At 37.4% G+C, this 16472-nt stretch overlaps 1 protein-coding gene across 1 annotated transcript; it reads right to left on the minus strand.

Annotated features, from left to right (window-relative positions):
* Positions 1-2972: 2972 nt before the first annotated feature.
* LOC137081375 (uncharacterized) lies at positions 2973-14363 on the minus strand. The gene is made up of 9 exons (XM_067447646.1): positions 14280-14363; positions 13731-13769; positions 12751-13009; positions 5077-5210; positions 4588-4888; positions 4335-4474; positions 3881-3972; positions 3634-3730; positions 2973-3462 (listed from the first exon to the last, which is right to left on the minus strand). Exons 1-9 carry the CDS (start codon positions 14314-14316, stop codon positions 3437-3439), a joined length of 1125 nt encoding a protein of 374 aa, XP_067303747.1. The 5' UTR covers positions 14317-14363; the 3' UTR covers positions 2973-3436.
* Between the last annotated feature and the right edge of the window lie 2109 nt (positions 14364-16472).

Consider the following 16472-nt stretch of genomic DNA (forward strand, 5'->3'; position numbering starts at 1 on the left):
TCACTCAATGACCTAGGACCTCAATACATCGCAGATATGCTGATTAGATACAAACCCAACAGATCACTCAGATCAGCAGGATCAAGTCAGTTAGAAATACCAAGAGTTCACTCAAAGCAAGGAGAGTCTGCCTTTAGCTATTATGCCAGCCGCAGCTGAACCAGCTTCCTGAACAGATCAGATGTGCTCCAACAAGTAGCCACATTTATTGTATATGTATTTAAAAATACATATCAGATGCCTAGTATTTTAAGAGGATAGTATTGCCTTTGTGTTGCTCTGTTTAGATCTCGAGGGACTATGCAGATCCTAATTTTGTTGGGTTCTAATATTGTTGGGTTCTACATCATACTTTTCAAGGGGCGACATCTTGTGTCCTGAATGCGTCACTAGTTTACATCGTGATTTTCTCTTGTAATTTCTGTCGATCTTTAAAGCATCCGCTTCTCTCACTGATAGCAATCAATCAATCAACTTTATTTATATAGCGCTTTTACAATCACGATTGTGTCAAAGCAGCTTCACAGTGTCAAACAGGACAATATTGCAACAAAATTAGATTTGGCTGTACAGTCGTACTGGAGAAAACAGTGATGTTATCAGCGTATTTTAATTTATCATATAGCGACAATGTTGGCATATCAGTATTATAGTTTATAGAATTAAATAAAACCTAATTCATAATTTTTTTGTATAATTAGTTGAATAACTTTAATCATACTTTTAGTGTCCCCAACTGAGCAAGCCAAGCCAAAGGCGACAGTGGCAAGGAACCAAAACTCCATCAAGGCGTGATGGAGAAAAATAAACCTTAGAGAAACCAGACTCAGTCGGGGTGCCAGTTCTCCTCTGGCCTATTAACACACCGTGTAAGATTAGACAGTCTGCACCTGTGTCTAACTTTACGATCAGCTTCTGGTTGTTTACCTCGAGGGTTTCAGTCCACTGTTCCACTCCAGTTTGCAGTTCTTTCTTTGTCACTTTTTTTTACACAGTTAATTATCCTTCATCTCAATGGTTCCAATAAACATTTCATCGCCTTGACCATTTCCATTAATTCTACATGGTTTATCTGTTTGTGCGTGACTCATGCACTTCTTTGCATAATTTTTGGCTTTTATATACACATCTATCTTTGTCTTCTTTTCTCCTTTTTATGTTACTTTTCTTGTGGATTTTGTGCACAGAAGTTTCTGTTTCTTTTTCCAGACATTTAAACTGGTTTTGAGTTCCTTCACTGGCTCGGCAAATATCCACTGCCCTCTATAGGGTTAAATCGGGTTCCCGTAAGTCTGTATTGCCACAAACAATTCTTCCCCTTTAAAATGACTTGGTAAATTCTCCAAATTCACAATCCTGTGCTTTAAGTTCATTGCATTAGCACAGCGTTTCTCAAAGTGTGGGGCGCGCCCCACTGGTGGGGAATAGAGACATGACAAGTGGGGCGCGACAAACAGGAGGAAATGTGTTAATTTTTTGTGCCCATCTCTATTAACCTTTTGAGCGGTCCCACATGGGATTTTTATGTCTATGCCCCTGAGAGTACGGACCCACATATGGGATTTAGAATGTTCAGTGACGTGACATCACTGCCAGAATTAAACGGTGGGACGTGCTTCGGCTGGCACTGAGCCAAATGCGGACGCGCTCAGCTCATACATCATGCAGTTTTCAACCACTTACTGTTTATTTTAGGTTTAATTTAATAGGTAACATTTAAATACACAAGTACAAGTAAAACAATAAATTTAATGTTAGAGTTTGTAGAATACACACTAGTGGCTATGGAAGCAGCAATAACAATCCATTCAAATATAATTGGCTGACATGTTTTATTCATATCAGATACACATAGTGTAAGTAACTATAAAGTTTGCTCGATTCTTCTCCCAGTTCACCGGTCACTTATTCCAGGAGAAGCTGATGAATATATGTGCTGTAAATCCAATTGACAGGACTCTGAACTGCAGTGCATTTGTTCAAACGGTTCAATAACGTAATAAAAGCGATACATCTGTCATACAGCGTTTTTTTGGTTGTGGTGAGTCACGTGATAAACATGACGCATTGCCATATAAACATTAAGGTGAAACGTTCTAAAATAACGTTGCCTTAAAATAAAACTCACACTCTAGTCAGCTGACACTTTTAGTCAGCTAAAATATTTTGACTGTACGCATGAAAGGTTTAAATGTGATGTTAATAAAATAAATGTTATCAGGCAAACTTAAACCCTAGATAATTACCATTTTGTTGGGGTGATTGGGGACAGGTGGGGCTCGGAGCCCTTCCCTACCTCCAAAGTGGGGAATGGCAGAAAAAGTTTGAGAAACACTGCATTAGCATCAGTTGACTTAAGTAAAACTTAAATTCTGTTGCTACCCAAAATTCAAATAAGCAGTAGAAGACAAGTTGTAATTTTTTTATTTTTTTTTATTTTTTTTACATTTCCCATGTAATATTTAATCCAAACTGTTGTTAAACTTTTTTTTTATACAACTCAGATTGAAAGGGTAACATACTATAGAGAAATATTGTCATTTGTTTAAACAATATGTGTGAAATAATTGCTAAGAAATTGCATTTAATATCTGCACAATCCTCTGACAATTCAAAAAAGCATTTGATTTAATTAATATAAACTATATAGACAAATAAAAAATAATAAAATTACCAAAACAAACTGAAAATGTTAAAAACTATAATAGTATATTAATGATAATTGTGCTTCCTTATGATTTTGAGAACTTTTATTTTGAAGTTATTGTTTGAGTAACACTGCCATCTAGTGGCTGTTCAGACATTTTGTTTAGTTGAAAGTAGGAAGCATCGAGAGCACATGGCTTGAGAGATGATGCATCTAATTAGTTTCTTCCCACAGTTCCTGTGTTACTAATTGTCTGTAAGTTATCAAAAATAATTACTATCATATTAAGAACACTTCCATGCTTTGAAGCATGTACATTTATATTCTGAAAGTGTCATTGCTGCATTCAAAAATATGTAAATTACTGGCAGCAGTTTATGTTTGTGTTTCGTTTTTTATTAGTGCGTATGTATATTGAAATATGTATTTTGTGTGCTCTATATTTTTTGTTTTACAATATAAAGAGGAATTCCAATTAAATCAAGAAAAGTTACACCTTGAAGCATTATTGGAGTCATTCTTCATGTTAGCTCACTGTCTAGCCTTGCAGAGCCCCGCATCGTAAGGACAGTACAATAATAATAAAGTAGCACTGCCTTTAAATAGTTACATCAAGTTTAATAATAGCAATTTATGCAATATAAATTTCTTTAAATCAACTTCAGAGATTGAGCATTTTCAGGAATCTGTAGTTTCAATTTTCACAAACAACTTATGATGATCAACGTTGAGGAACAGGGAATATACAAGTAATGAAACTGAAGAACTGATCCAAAAGTTTTCCCATCATCACTTCTTTCTTTGAGCACATTGAGCTGTAAAAGAAAAGTTCATTACATCATAAATATGTTGTTTCACTTGTAGTATATGCATTTGATACTGTAATTTTGTAATTTGATAATAGGAAGAAGCGCTTTGTATTGCATGTTCTAATGTATCAGCATTCTTGATCAGTTTTCCAGTGTTTCTTGTATGAACACACTCACCAGGCCCTGTGTCCTTCCGCATCACTTCCTGTTTGGGCTGTTGAGACCAACTCAGAGTCACATTCGAAATCCCTCTTCCCGATAGATTCGATTCCAGCTGAAACAAGCACATCTCTTAAAACCTCTATGAATGAGCTCAGATTTCTCTCTCTCTCTCTCTCTCTCTCTCTCTCTCTCTCTCTCTCTCTCTCTCTCTCTCTCTCTCTCTCTCTCTCTCTCTCTCTCTCTCTCTCTCTCTCTCTCTCACCTGTGTCAGGAGCCGGGCTCTCGCTGCGGCATCAGACAGACTCGAGCTGGACTTCAGTTTGAGCTTCATAAACGTTTGCTTTAAATAAGGACCTGAAACACACAGTAGATCAGTGGTTCGGATGGGCCACAGACAGCAGGGAAAACAAAGATAAATGCAAATAACCATATAATCATGCATTTTATGGATACCAAAATCCATAATTACATCTTTTGCTTTTGGGTTCAAAGGCTGCGTGTCTATAATATCTAAAGTATTATGGAAAAAATTAATCTGTCACTTAAGGTTAAACAGAAATATACAAAGTAAATAAAAATTTGACATCAGACAACATTAAACACAGGTTCATTTGCAGTGAGGATGAACATGGTTTAGTGTTGACCACATGTGTGATCAATAAAGAAATCAATAATACATGGATGGACATATTTAAACATAGTTAGTTTGTTCAGACCTTCTCCATAGACCTCCACCTCACACAGAGAGAGAACCTTTGAATCTCCAGGAATGATCAGATTCACATATCGACCCTCCATATCGTTACACATGTAGGTGGACGAAACACCAGCTGGAATCCTAGAAATCACAGCACATCTACAGAGAGACAGAGAAAACTTCATTTAGACTTTATTCTTTCTGCACTTGTGTTTTCAGCCTTGAGGAATCAGGGATTTCTGTGGATATTAAGTCACTGAAGAGGGTCTCACATAGTATTGTTGTTGCCGTTGTTCTCCAAAGAGTTTCCGATGCGAATCTCCGCTCCATTTATTCGTTCCGGCATATAGTCTCGTCTGTTAGTGACGACCACTCTACTAACTCTGTAAATATGATGCAGATCCAGCCTCCACCACGGGTTAGTCTGAATATCAGTTGATGAGCACACTAATGATGGATTTGGGTAAACACCTGGATTGAAATCAATGGCCTGTTCAGCGATCCAGCTACCAATGGTTGATGACTGTGTGGCGCTTCCTCCTATTGCCAAATTACCTGTAAAATAGCAGTATCAAAAAATATTTTATTGTACAAATGTTTACTTTATTTTAAGAATGCATTTGTACCAGATCTGTCTTGTTCAAGACTAGAACTCCACACTATATTAAAACCACTTGAATGCAAAGAGAATGGCTTCAAAAAGTAACATTTCCATGAAAAAGGGTTAACATCACGTAGTTATGAATTACCTGGATAAACCACATAGACTTCAACGTCACAGAGAGTAAGAAGCTTCCAGGTTCCAGGAATAACCACAAATACATATCGTCCCTCCATCCTATTACACGAGTAGCTGTAGGAAGCTCCTGCTGGGATACTAGAAATTACAGCACATCTGGAGAAACACAATAGAGTTAATTGTTTTGCTCATTATTAGTATGGCTATTTTTTCTTTGTTTGCAGCTAAGCTGCAAATGCAATTGAAATGCGCAATTGTTTGCTAAGCTTTATTAAGCTTGATACACATAGAAACGTCCTGAAGGAGGAAATTGAGACATTACGTCAGTGACTGATGGAGTGGGGTTTCATTTAGATGCCAATTGTCTTTGATTTCTACGTAATGAGCCAATGGCATGACAATACCATGGATGTACGGAATTTACATAGCGCACCTCCGCCCCATCTTGTTGGTATATAAGGATCTGTGCAAGTGTTACGTCCCAAGGACGTATTTGTTTTGCTTCCGTGATTTGTTTATCACTTTTATATTGTTAATTATTTGGGGAAAGGATTAGTAGAGAGGTGGGTGCCAATTTCTTTATATTCTGTTTTCTCCTGTTTAAGTTAGTTAGGGAGTCTGCGTACTTCTGTTGTATTTTGTTTTCTTTACTTTTTGAGTTTAGTTAGTTTTCTCCTGATTAGTTAGAGGTTTTATGTTTGTTGTTTTGGCCTTTCCCCCTCTTGAAGCTTCAATCCTCCCATTTGGAAAATAAAAGTCATTGTTCTTTTTCCACACAAGTTGTCTTGAGGTCTCTCTCTTGTTAAGAAGCTCTGGGGTTGGGAACTGAACCTTGCTGCCTCCACACATCACACCAACAGCTATTCTGTAAAAAGGTCTGGAAAAATGACCTCGGGTAAAACTAATCCCGTTCGAATAGACCTGATGTAAAAATGTATGGTAAAATTCTGTAATTTCCTGTTTAAAAGTTTAAAAAAGCGAATTTTGCGAACTTGGAGGCGCTTGAAGCATTCGGTTGCGTTGTAGGTGGTGGGAAATCTGTGGAAAATGTCCGGTATTTTCCGCATATCATTTAAAGCAAAAAAAGAAGATCAAAAGCACTTATTAGAGGCACAACACTTATTTTAGCTCTAGGAAAGTACGCACATGACGTCAAGGAGGTGCCTAAAGCGAGTTACTCCTCCCACTTCTGCTAGTTTTACTGAGATGTCTTATCCCGTGCGAATTGGCCATTAATATTACAGACGTCCTGAGGTAAAATGACTTTACCCCCATGTCCCCATGTTAATCTAATCCCGTCCGAATAGGGCTTAAGTCTGTGAATCTGAGCTGTGAATGTGTTCACAGTCTGCATTGAATAAAAAGACCTTGTACTGCCCTCAGACGCTGGATACAAATAATTAAACCTAATTAAACAAAAGTGGAGCACATTAAGTTAATCAATTTAAACAACTATAAGAGGTGTATATACACAGCAGGTTTACCTCGTTACGTTGGCAGATTTTAGCATCCCTCAACCCCATCTCCTCACTTTGATTTAATAAACTCTTATTAGATGTCAACACAATCCATAATTCAATTCAGTCTAGTTCTAAACTATCTCTATCACGGGGGATACTCTAGGTTCAGGCCAAAATTCTGAGCCTGGAGCCCTCCTCCGGACAGCACGCCAAATAAGCTTAATCTTTACTCTATTTAATCAGATGTAAATGTGAACTTGTGTATTAAACTAATACGACATTTGACTCTTAGGCCCGTCCACACAAAGCCATCTGCATCCAGACGAGAGCAATGAAAAACACTCAAAACGGTGTAGTATACATGCCAGGCCAGTGTGTAGCACTGTAATTCTGTCTCAGAAATACACTAAAAACGGAGAAGAAGAGTTGTGGCTAGAAGGGGGTATAGCAGTGGTAGGAGGTGAGGGAAAATCTAACGATAAAATAACAATAAATACGCCTACACCAACCCTAAACCTACCCTTACAATAATGCAGATACGGTAATTAAATGATGCGATATTGATGTAGTGTATCCCTTAACTATTTCACCGTGCCGAAAATAGTGTGATGACACAACCGTTTCGCAAAATTTACGGATTACACACGAAATACACACAAATACACGGCTGTACACACGAAAACTTAAGATTGCCGTTTTCAGATTTATCCACTCTGGGACCCGGTTTCAGAAAATATCGAAAATAAACTCACAAGTTTTCCAACCAAACACACGTGCAATGTAAAAAGTAAGCAACATGAGATCATGTGTGCGTCAGACTTCAATTCTCATGTGAGACTGGAATTGTTATTAAAATTATAAACTACAGAAAGTTTGCACTCCAAATTGTCTGTGCGCTGATTTGAAGCAAAAAGGAGAAAAAGAAAAATGATTATGCCAGAGTACAATTTTGACACAGGAGACACAGGAGAAAGGATTGTGTTCTGCAAAGAGATTTTGAGGGAGGTAATAAATCATTTTGCAATGTGCTGCTATTGCAGCGGGTCAATCCTGAACCTCCCGCTGCCCTGTATTTTGCTCTCATTGGCTCTTGGTCATTGCCAATGTCATTTTCAGTCAGAACACATTTCACACAGCAGAATTTTGAATCGCCAACAGGTCCAGACATTTAGCATGCCAAATATCTCATTGGCTTCTGTGACTCACCAGTGATTCTCTTTGATCGCTTCTTTGATCATTCACACTGCCTAATTGTCCCCTTTGCGTGCACGGGCACCGATTTGCCTATGATCAAAACCTAAACAAAACCTATAATCGAGTAGTGTGAACCCGGCATAACACTTTCTCATACGATCAGTGAGAAAGCTTGTTATTAAATCAAATTTTATACATCACATCTCCCCTTTTTGGGTAAAGTATATAAACTTTTTAACAAACAAAATTAGAACACAAGTTCAGTTCCACTGCTGTGAACATCATACATTTAAAACATTATGCAAATTAATATTTCCACAAATAAAGTCTCTGTGATGCATTTGTCAAACAACACCAAGAAGAAAGAAAAAAAAAAACATTCTGGTTGTTTCTGCTTTGTAAATCTGTATTATGACTGGTAGTGCAAAGACTTTCTTATTATGTGCCCACAACGTGTCATTTAAGGCAACACTGTGTTGTGGAGTACGAGGCACATCGGCAGCCGGTTCTAATAAAGGAACGGATATTTTGCCTCAGGTGATTGCTTACACCAAGGGCAGGTTACCTCCCTCAGCATCTGTTGTACAGTCAGGTAAATCTTTTTCAAGTTCTCCATGGATAGTTGCCACATAGTATGACTTCGGCTATTCAGCTTGGTGACTTACGATGTCTTTTGTCATCCACTAATTTTCACCATCCAACTTTAGGTGCATGGAGTCCCCAGGACGTAAGGCGATAAGGATCTAGTACTATGCTGTCGATTGAAAAAGTCTCTGTAAGATTCCTTCACTCTGTAATCCTTAGCATTCACTCTTTTCACGTCAGGCCTTTTTGGGGCAAAGCTACTTGCCATCACTGGCACTGTAGTTCTGCATGGACGGCGTGTGAACAAAGCTGTACTGTTCTGCAAATGTCTTAAACATAACTGACATGAACGGTTGACTGCTGTCAGAACACAGCCTTCCAGGAATGCCAAAACTTGTGAACATACTCTCTTTAATTTGCCAATTACTCTCCTATTTGTGATGTCCATCAGGTTTGCCATTTCAATAAAGTTTAAGTAATAGTCTATTACTACAAGGTATTGATGGCCACCTTCTTCGCAGAGATCTACCACAAGGTGTCTCCATGGACCTGGAGTAATTTTGTCACCAACAATAGCTCCATTTGTTGAGTTGGCCTATTAATCTGACACAGCTAGCATTGACCACCATACTGATAGGCAAGCCTGCACGCAACACTTGGTAAGTCCATGCGGTGGCCTTTGTGAATGTGAAAAAATACTTAATCTCTCATCTCAATTGAATCATAATTCTTCAACCATGCAAGAGAAACCCTGCTGACTTGCTGAAAAAGCCCAGTTGCAGCATATTTAGAGGGGATGTCATCCAAAGATGTCAGAACATACTTTTCACAAATGACAGCTTCGTTCAATTGTTTGAGGCAGACGCATTGGAATTGTCTCCATTCGATTTAGTGACTGGCACCACTGGGGTACACTATGAGGTGGGCTCTGAAACTTCTTCAATCACACCCAGCCACTCCATTCTATCCAGTTCCTGTGTAACCTTCATAAGCATTGGGATTGTTTCCAAGGGGGTAATCTAGCGCTCGGAAAGCGTTCCACCCCTAGGGGCTGCCATTGCTAACCAAACCATCACCTGCTGTTAGCATCCCATTGACTCCCATTCATTTTTGAGTCACTTTGACAGTGAATAACTTTGCATCTGAGACGTTTAAAGACTCCATTTGTCCATTGTTTATTTCTAAAGAAACACGACAATGTATAAAAGGCTCCATTACCTTGTATCTTACACTATCGCCCCGCAGAAGCTGTTTTTGTAAAAATAGGCTAATGATTGCGTCATAACCAACGCGACCCTGTCGCACAGTTGAGAAATTACCGTATAGACCTGAGGAGACGCTCGCAGGCAATCTTTTACTGTCTATGAGACAGTCGGGGGGACGTGGAGACATGTCCTGGAGACTAGTCTGATAAAGTCAAGGGGGAAGAATGGGGAGAAGCCCATAGTGAGCCAAAAGCAGCGGGAGAAAATATTTAAACAACGTGATTCAGATTTCGCTTTCCACATCTACTAGAAGACTCACAGCTGTCAGACAGGAGGCTCACGTCACATCTACGTCGTCAAGCTTAGTCTGAGCCTGCGCAGTTCGCTCAGCCATCAGGAAGTGAGTGCCCCTAGGTTGACTTCATTCTTTCGCCGTTGGCGTCAATGGGAACGCTCCGTCCATTTCTTTTACTGTCTATGATTGTTTCTCTACGAGCTACATGAACACTGTATGGCTCTGCTGAACATTTAAATATTATTTTAACTGGTTCACATCAGTCCCAAAGAGCCAAGCACACACTCTTTTATTTCATCTATTCTTTTTATCATCCCCGTTTAAATAGCAGTACTGCATCCCAGCAGATTTCCAACATGAGTTCCTCTCAACACTTATGCGTTCATCAAGCCAGGGTTACCAACTTTTGAACTATTTTAAACTTTTCATGGATCAAATTATGTGCTCACATTCATTAATATTCACTTGTGTGTGCTTATATAAGTATAATTATTCATTAAAAAAATATGAGGATGCAAGTTATTAACATTTAAAAATTTCACATTTAAAAAAATCTATTGTTTCATCATATCTAAATATTTATTAAAATGCAAGACTGCAATACTTTTTGGAGCAACTAGATTAGATGCATGTATATTTATTAAAGAGCCATAAGGCACCTACTTGGTAATGGCATTAGAGATGAACATTATTATTTTTAGCCACAAAATGGCTCTGATTTGCCTCTTTGAATTGGAATTCTCTCTTTTAATCTTCATTACTACACCAATTGTAATATAAATAATACAACTATTAGAAGAAAAATATTTTAAGTGGTCATTAATTGACAAGAATTATTGCACAAATAGTATTTAGTACCAAAATATCTCCTCAAAATATTCAATAAATATTACTGAACTAAAATATAGAACATTTATTTAATTGAAAAATAGTTACGGTGTATGGTCACATTTGACCATCAATGAGTATGAGGGTTACCAATTAGTAAGGAATACCTGAGGGCTAAATACAAGAATAACATTGATGTTAATGTTGCATCTCTATCACTCTCCATACTAAAACTATCCTGTAAATATGGTTGACTTAATAATCAATGCACACTATGCTGCATTGTTTACCAAAACTTGCTGCAAACATCTGTATAGTGAAAGTGTTGTGTGTCCACTTAAGCCATTCAAATGCATTGACACAGCACTAGAAGTATTGAGCGCTCCATGAGCCCGGGACCAGCGTGCGCCGCCGGGAGATGAGATCATGTCGCAACTCTGTTTTTCAACGCCTATGGCTTTAACATTATGCCACATTAGCGCCAAAACGCTATTTATTGTTTGAATTTTGCAATTAAACTTAGTAGCTTAGCTTTGTTTAATATCAAAAGCAGATATGGCGTGAGATTAAGCTGGGCAGAGTGAGAGTGTGGGACGGACCCTGAAAGCGTGCGTCTCACGCCAAATGTGCGAGAGTTGGCAACCCAGTCAGGTAAAATTATTTTTTTTACACTGTTGCTCTCAGTTGGCCCATGCACTCCAGCTTGCCACCAGGATTGTGCATATGTTTTGCTCAGTGGATTTTGAAATTAATTATTTGTCCATGAGAATGTTGATAGTCTATGGTGGAATGGGTGCATCCTACCACTTCATAAGATGTCACTTTTTGCTTTTTTTATGTCTTAGTGTGGCAGACCACAGCAAAATGACCAATCTTTTTGCACAAACTTTTTTTCAGGACAGTATTCTCTCTGGTTGTGTACTTTGCCCTGGCCTCCTGCCCCAGTTCCTATCCTGCTTTCACTTTGCATTCCTGACCCTCCATCCCTCCCCGTTCCACTGCCGTTCCACTTCCCTCCATGACTGGTTCTGGACCGTCATATCTGTTGCTGGCACTGTGGGACTTTTATGTTGTAGTTCTCTGTGTATTGTCTCTGTGTCGTGTTTCCTGTAGATTTTGGCCGTTTCTCAATATGCGTACTTGTCTGTACTTTTCCAGTTAAAGTACTGTTCCAGTTCAAAGTTCACATCTAGCCAAGCTGGCTACAGTTAAAATCCCTGGATGTGTCCTTGATCCGCCCCTTTTATCGAGGTTGCATTGAGAGGAGACATCCCGTAATGCATCTCGCACCGACCACCAAAGCGTCAGTAGCGGATGAGAAACCCCACGTAATTTAAACATACTACTGTTAATGTGTCAAAAAAAATTAGTTTTAAGACTTTTTCAGGTGAGAATGTACTTGTTTAATGATTAAATATGTGGTTTATTTATAAAGAGAGCGTATATTTGGCAATTTTATCTGCCGTTTTGTGAGATCGATCCACGGGTGCTCAGCGCTCATTAACCCGCCGAGAGCAGCCTGTTCTCGGCTAGACCTTCTGACGTCTGCCGCTGACTCTGGTGTGGTTAAACATCAGATATCAGAAACATGAGATAAGAGGCAGGGTTGTGTTTTATATTTCGTTTTGTTATAAATATATGCACAATCAAGGTATGAGTTGTCTGAACCACATTTATGGGGAAATAATATGTTTAAGATTTATTTTATTTATTTTATGAAAAGAAGGCAGCTCATGTTTTATGACATATTTCGTTTTATTAAAGCCTAGGATATACGTTTCTCAATACCAAATACGCAAACTTCTGACTTGCATCCTTGTAATTCAGACTTGCCAAGTTCGACTGGAGAACGAACGCCCGAGGACGGCAGGACACAAGTCAAGTCAGGCTGATAACAGCAGCGTTCTGGATAGTGTCACTGAAAGTGTAGGACTATAGGCTATATGTTTACTTTAGTCTACAATAAAACAAAATATATGATAAAACACCACTCTCCCTCTTTTTAGTTTCATTAAAAAAATTAATGAAGCATATTATAGCCACACAAATGTAGTAATTTGTCTTGCTCAAGGAATCATTTTAGCCCTTGACAGAATCTCTGTAAATAAGAGTATATCAGAGAGACTCACAGGGGGTTGCTGAGAGAATCTGAAGAAACGTTTCCGACCCGAATCTCTGCCCCGTTTATGTTCCCGATGCAGCAGTCTAGCCTGTTAGTGATGACCACTCTGTTCACGGTGTACACCTTCAGCAGATCCAGCCTCCACCACGGGTTGGTTTGTTCTGGTATATACATAAAGGTGGAGGGATTCAAATCCAGAAGTTTTTGGGGATACCAGTCGTAATATACCGCCGACTGGGTGGCTGTGCCCCATCCTGCTGCGTTCACTGGAATATGTTCAAGGGAAAAAACAATGCGGTTTGTGTAAAGTCCTATACAAATGAAACTGAAGAATTATTAAGAATTAACAGGTGTGTATATGTTAATGTTTCATTGAAAATAATAGCTTGGTTTGAAGTCACCATTATGGTGATCAGTGTTTGCTTTAGTAGGGCAGTTTGACTCTTGATATTTTAATGCCAGTTTTTCTGGCTGCTGTAACTGTTTGTTATGGCAAGAGGAAAATGCGATAAGACAATGTTGGTGGTGAACATTACTGTAAACATTTTAAATTTTTTATATCCTCTTCTACTTTTTTCTCATTTGCAGGTTCATTGACTGTTGCTAATTTCTGCTCTTTCACTCGACGGGAACAACGCCACAGATTTCAAACAGCTTAAAATAAGCTCACAGCCGATGATCGGGAGTCGATGAGGTGTTATTACAGTAGGTGGGTGGATATTCAATATTTCATAAACACTCCCATACATGAACAACATCTGCAGGACTAAATCACAAGCTCTTTTTACACACATCCTGCTGCCCAGTTGCAAACTTTTTATTTGTGATTTCTCGGTTGACTTTGATGGAATGAATTGAACAGCAGCCAATTCTAACTGAAATAAAATAAGCATTTTCAGGAATAATGCTTATTTAACACTTTCAAACTGGCATCTATCACAAACAAACTAACATAAGATATAATAATGTTTAATTCGTGAATCTCACCTTCTTTTACATCAGCCTCAATCTGAACTGAGAAAAACCCTTAAAATGAGAAACACAGAATGATGGGCAGTATTAGTAGACTTAAATTTATATAATTTTATAATATATATAGTAGACTTAAATTTATATATATTTATAATATATATATATATATAATATTTCAATGCTTTTGTATTTTCTCACACAGGGGAGCACAAAACATTTGCAAGAAAACAAGAAACATTGCTATATATATATATATATATATATATATATATATATATATATATATATATTCCTTCATCATGTCATTTTATTGAATCCATATTTCCTTAGTACAGTTAGAGCTGCACTATTAATCGTTAAAACAACGCAATCTCAGTTCAAACTCATATTCTCTATTTAAAACAAAAAAGTAAAATGTATATTTTGTTAGATTTACGCTTTAAGCAGAAAATGTTGATTGTGTAATATTCAGTGTTATGAGTTATTTCTGTTAGTGATCTACATTCTGTTTCCAGACTCATCTTTCAGAAACGCCCAAGATATTAGAAAAGATGTCTCACTTACCCAGTAAAAGAGACAGAGTCCTGAAGAAAACCTTCATGTTCACTTCTCGATTCTCTCTGCTTTTATTTGAGTATTGGATGAAAGTTGTTCCTGGGGGAGAGAAAAAGAGATAAAGAATGAATGATGCAAAAGTTCAGCTTTACATATCGATGTGACTTCAGTCAGTCGTGTCACATGATCATATTTCTCCTCCTCCGTTCCCATATTTCTCCTCCTCCTTTCCTAAATTTCCTCCGACTGGAATTGAAATATTTTTCACACACACACACACACACACACACACACACACACACACACACACACACACACACACACACACACACACACACACACACACACACACACACAAAACCAACCAGGGTATTATATTATTATTTAAATAAATCATCTTTCAATTCCATGTATAAACAAGTGAGCAAGCTATGAGATTAATCTTTAATAATTAGTAATATCAAAATAGTCTATACCAAGTTAAAAAATAGTATTCTTAAGCACAATTTATTCGTATGGACTTTAGGACTAAATGTATTTGTGACACACCATATCTGGGTATACTTAAATTCTGGTAAATTGAATGTACTAAATGCATTTTAGTTGTACAGTGCTAAAGTGTATACTTTTCTGAACTAAAGTGGAACTATTCTAAGTATACATAAGTACGATTTAAATATACTCTTGTGTTTTAGTTTTGAAAAGCAGAATTCACTCAGCATAAAACTCAAATGTATTTTTGTGAATTTACAATTGCAATTCACTGTAAGAGTGTTGAACGTTCATTAATATCATACTGATAACAAACTTTTAGTGATTTTAAAACACATTGCAATGGCTTGAAGTGTGCTAATGGCATCATTATAGTGTCCTTCAAATATACTACAATAAAGTAATCTTTATAAATAACGGCACAGTTTAAGAAGTTGCCTTTTTTCTGAGATTTTTTTTTTTTTTGAATGTAGGAACCAGTACAGACTGGCATCGAACCTGGGTCCCTGACACACAAGTGCACTCGCTTTACCAGTTACACCACCACGCAGCAAACCGATTTTTCCATCAGTGACAGGACAACTGATATGAAATAAATACTGTAAACTGAACAGAAAAGTCTCAATATGGGAGCAGTAAGCTGCATGAAAATTAATTCAAAACAGCTTGTGTAGAACAAAAAAGTGCATTTAACTTGGAGCTGTTGAAGAAATAAAGTAAGCAGACACAACATTAAATGATTTGGCAGTCTCACATTACGCTGCAGGTTTAAATGTGACACCTGAATTTAAATGAATTACTTTTCATGCAGTTAACGTTTCTGAATTTATTGAACATTTTAACTTTTCAAATATGTATAATTTTTGAGGACGGGTCAGGATGATTTAAATAATTGGTTTAATAATTCATCATATTTTGACCTTTCATATTTTTAAAGGGCTGCAGTCCACATTTTAAAGTGCAACGGGCCATTAATGTACCATTTACAGGAAAATTGTATGCAGAAGGTGCATTGGAGTGCATCAGGAATAAAACTTCTGATTAGGTACGTGATTTTCCAAACATTTCTAACTGAATATATGTTGTTTACTCTATAATTGCAAACATTTACTTTTGTTATCACAGGTGTAAGATCCTATATATTTAACATACATATTTCATTGTTGTGGTTTAGTATATTTGGGAATGTTATTTTTGTTGGCAGTGTTACTGGTGTGTAAGCTGTCGTCGCGGCCTGTCCATATGTCTTTCACTCTATGCAGGTCTACAATGACAAACAATATTTTCGTGTTTTTAAGTTTAAGTGTATGGGTTACTGCATTTTCTCAGTTTCTGTCCTCTCTTTTTTTCCCTTTTCTGTCTTTGTGTGTTACTGATGTGTGATCTGAAGCTGTAATATAAGCCTGTCTATACAAAAATACATTCTGTATGTAGACCCAATCCAGCGCTCTCCTATTGTTCTTCACTAATTTCCAGAAGCAGACGGTTACAAAACTACTTTTGTTATATGTTTATAAAGGTGCTTTGCAACCATGCAAAATTTGAGAAGTGCTCCTACCTGATATTCAAAGTATGGGCAAATCATTTATATATTTGCAAGTCAAAACATTTCCTGTTAAGTTTTATCCAGGCCTATGCTATTTTTATAATCAACAAGTAGACTCAAATACACTTAAATACAGCTAATTGAATTATTGAATTGTACATTTA

The sequence above is a fragment of the Pseudorasbora parva genome, chromosome 1, assembly GCF_024679245.1.
Source record: "Pseudorasbora parva isolate DD20220531a chromosome 1, ASM2467924v1, whole genome shotgun sequence".
NCBI classification, from domain to species: domain Eukaryota; kingdom Metazoa; phylum Chordata; class Actinopteri; order Cypriniformes; family Gobionidae; genus Pseudorasbora; species Pseudorasbora parva.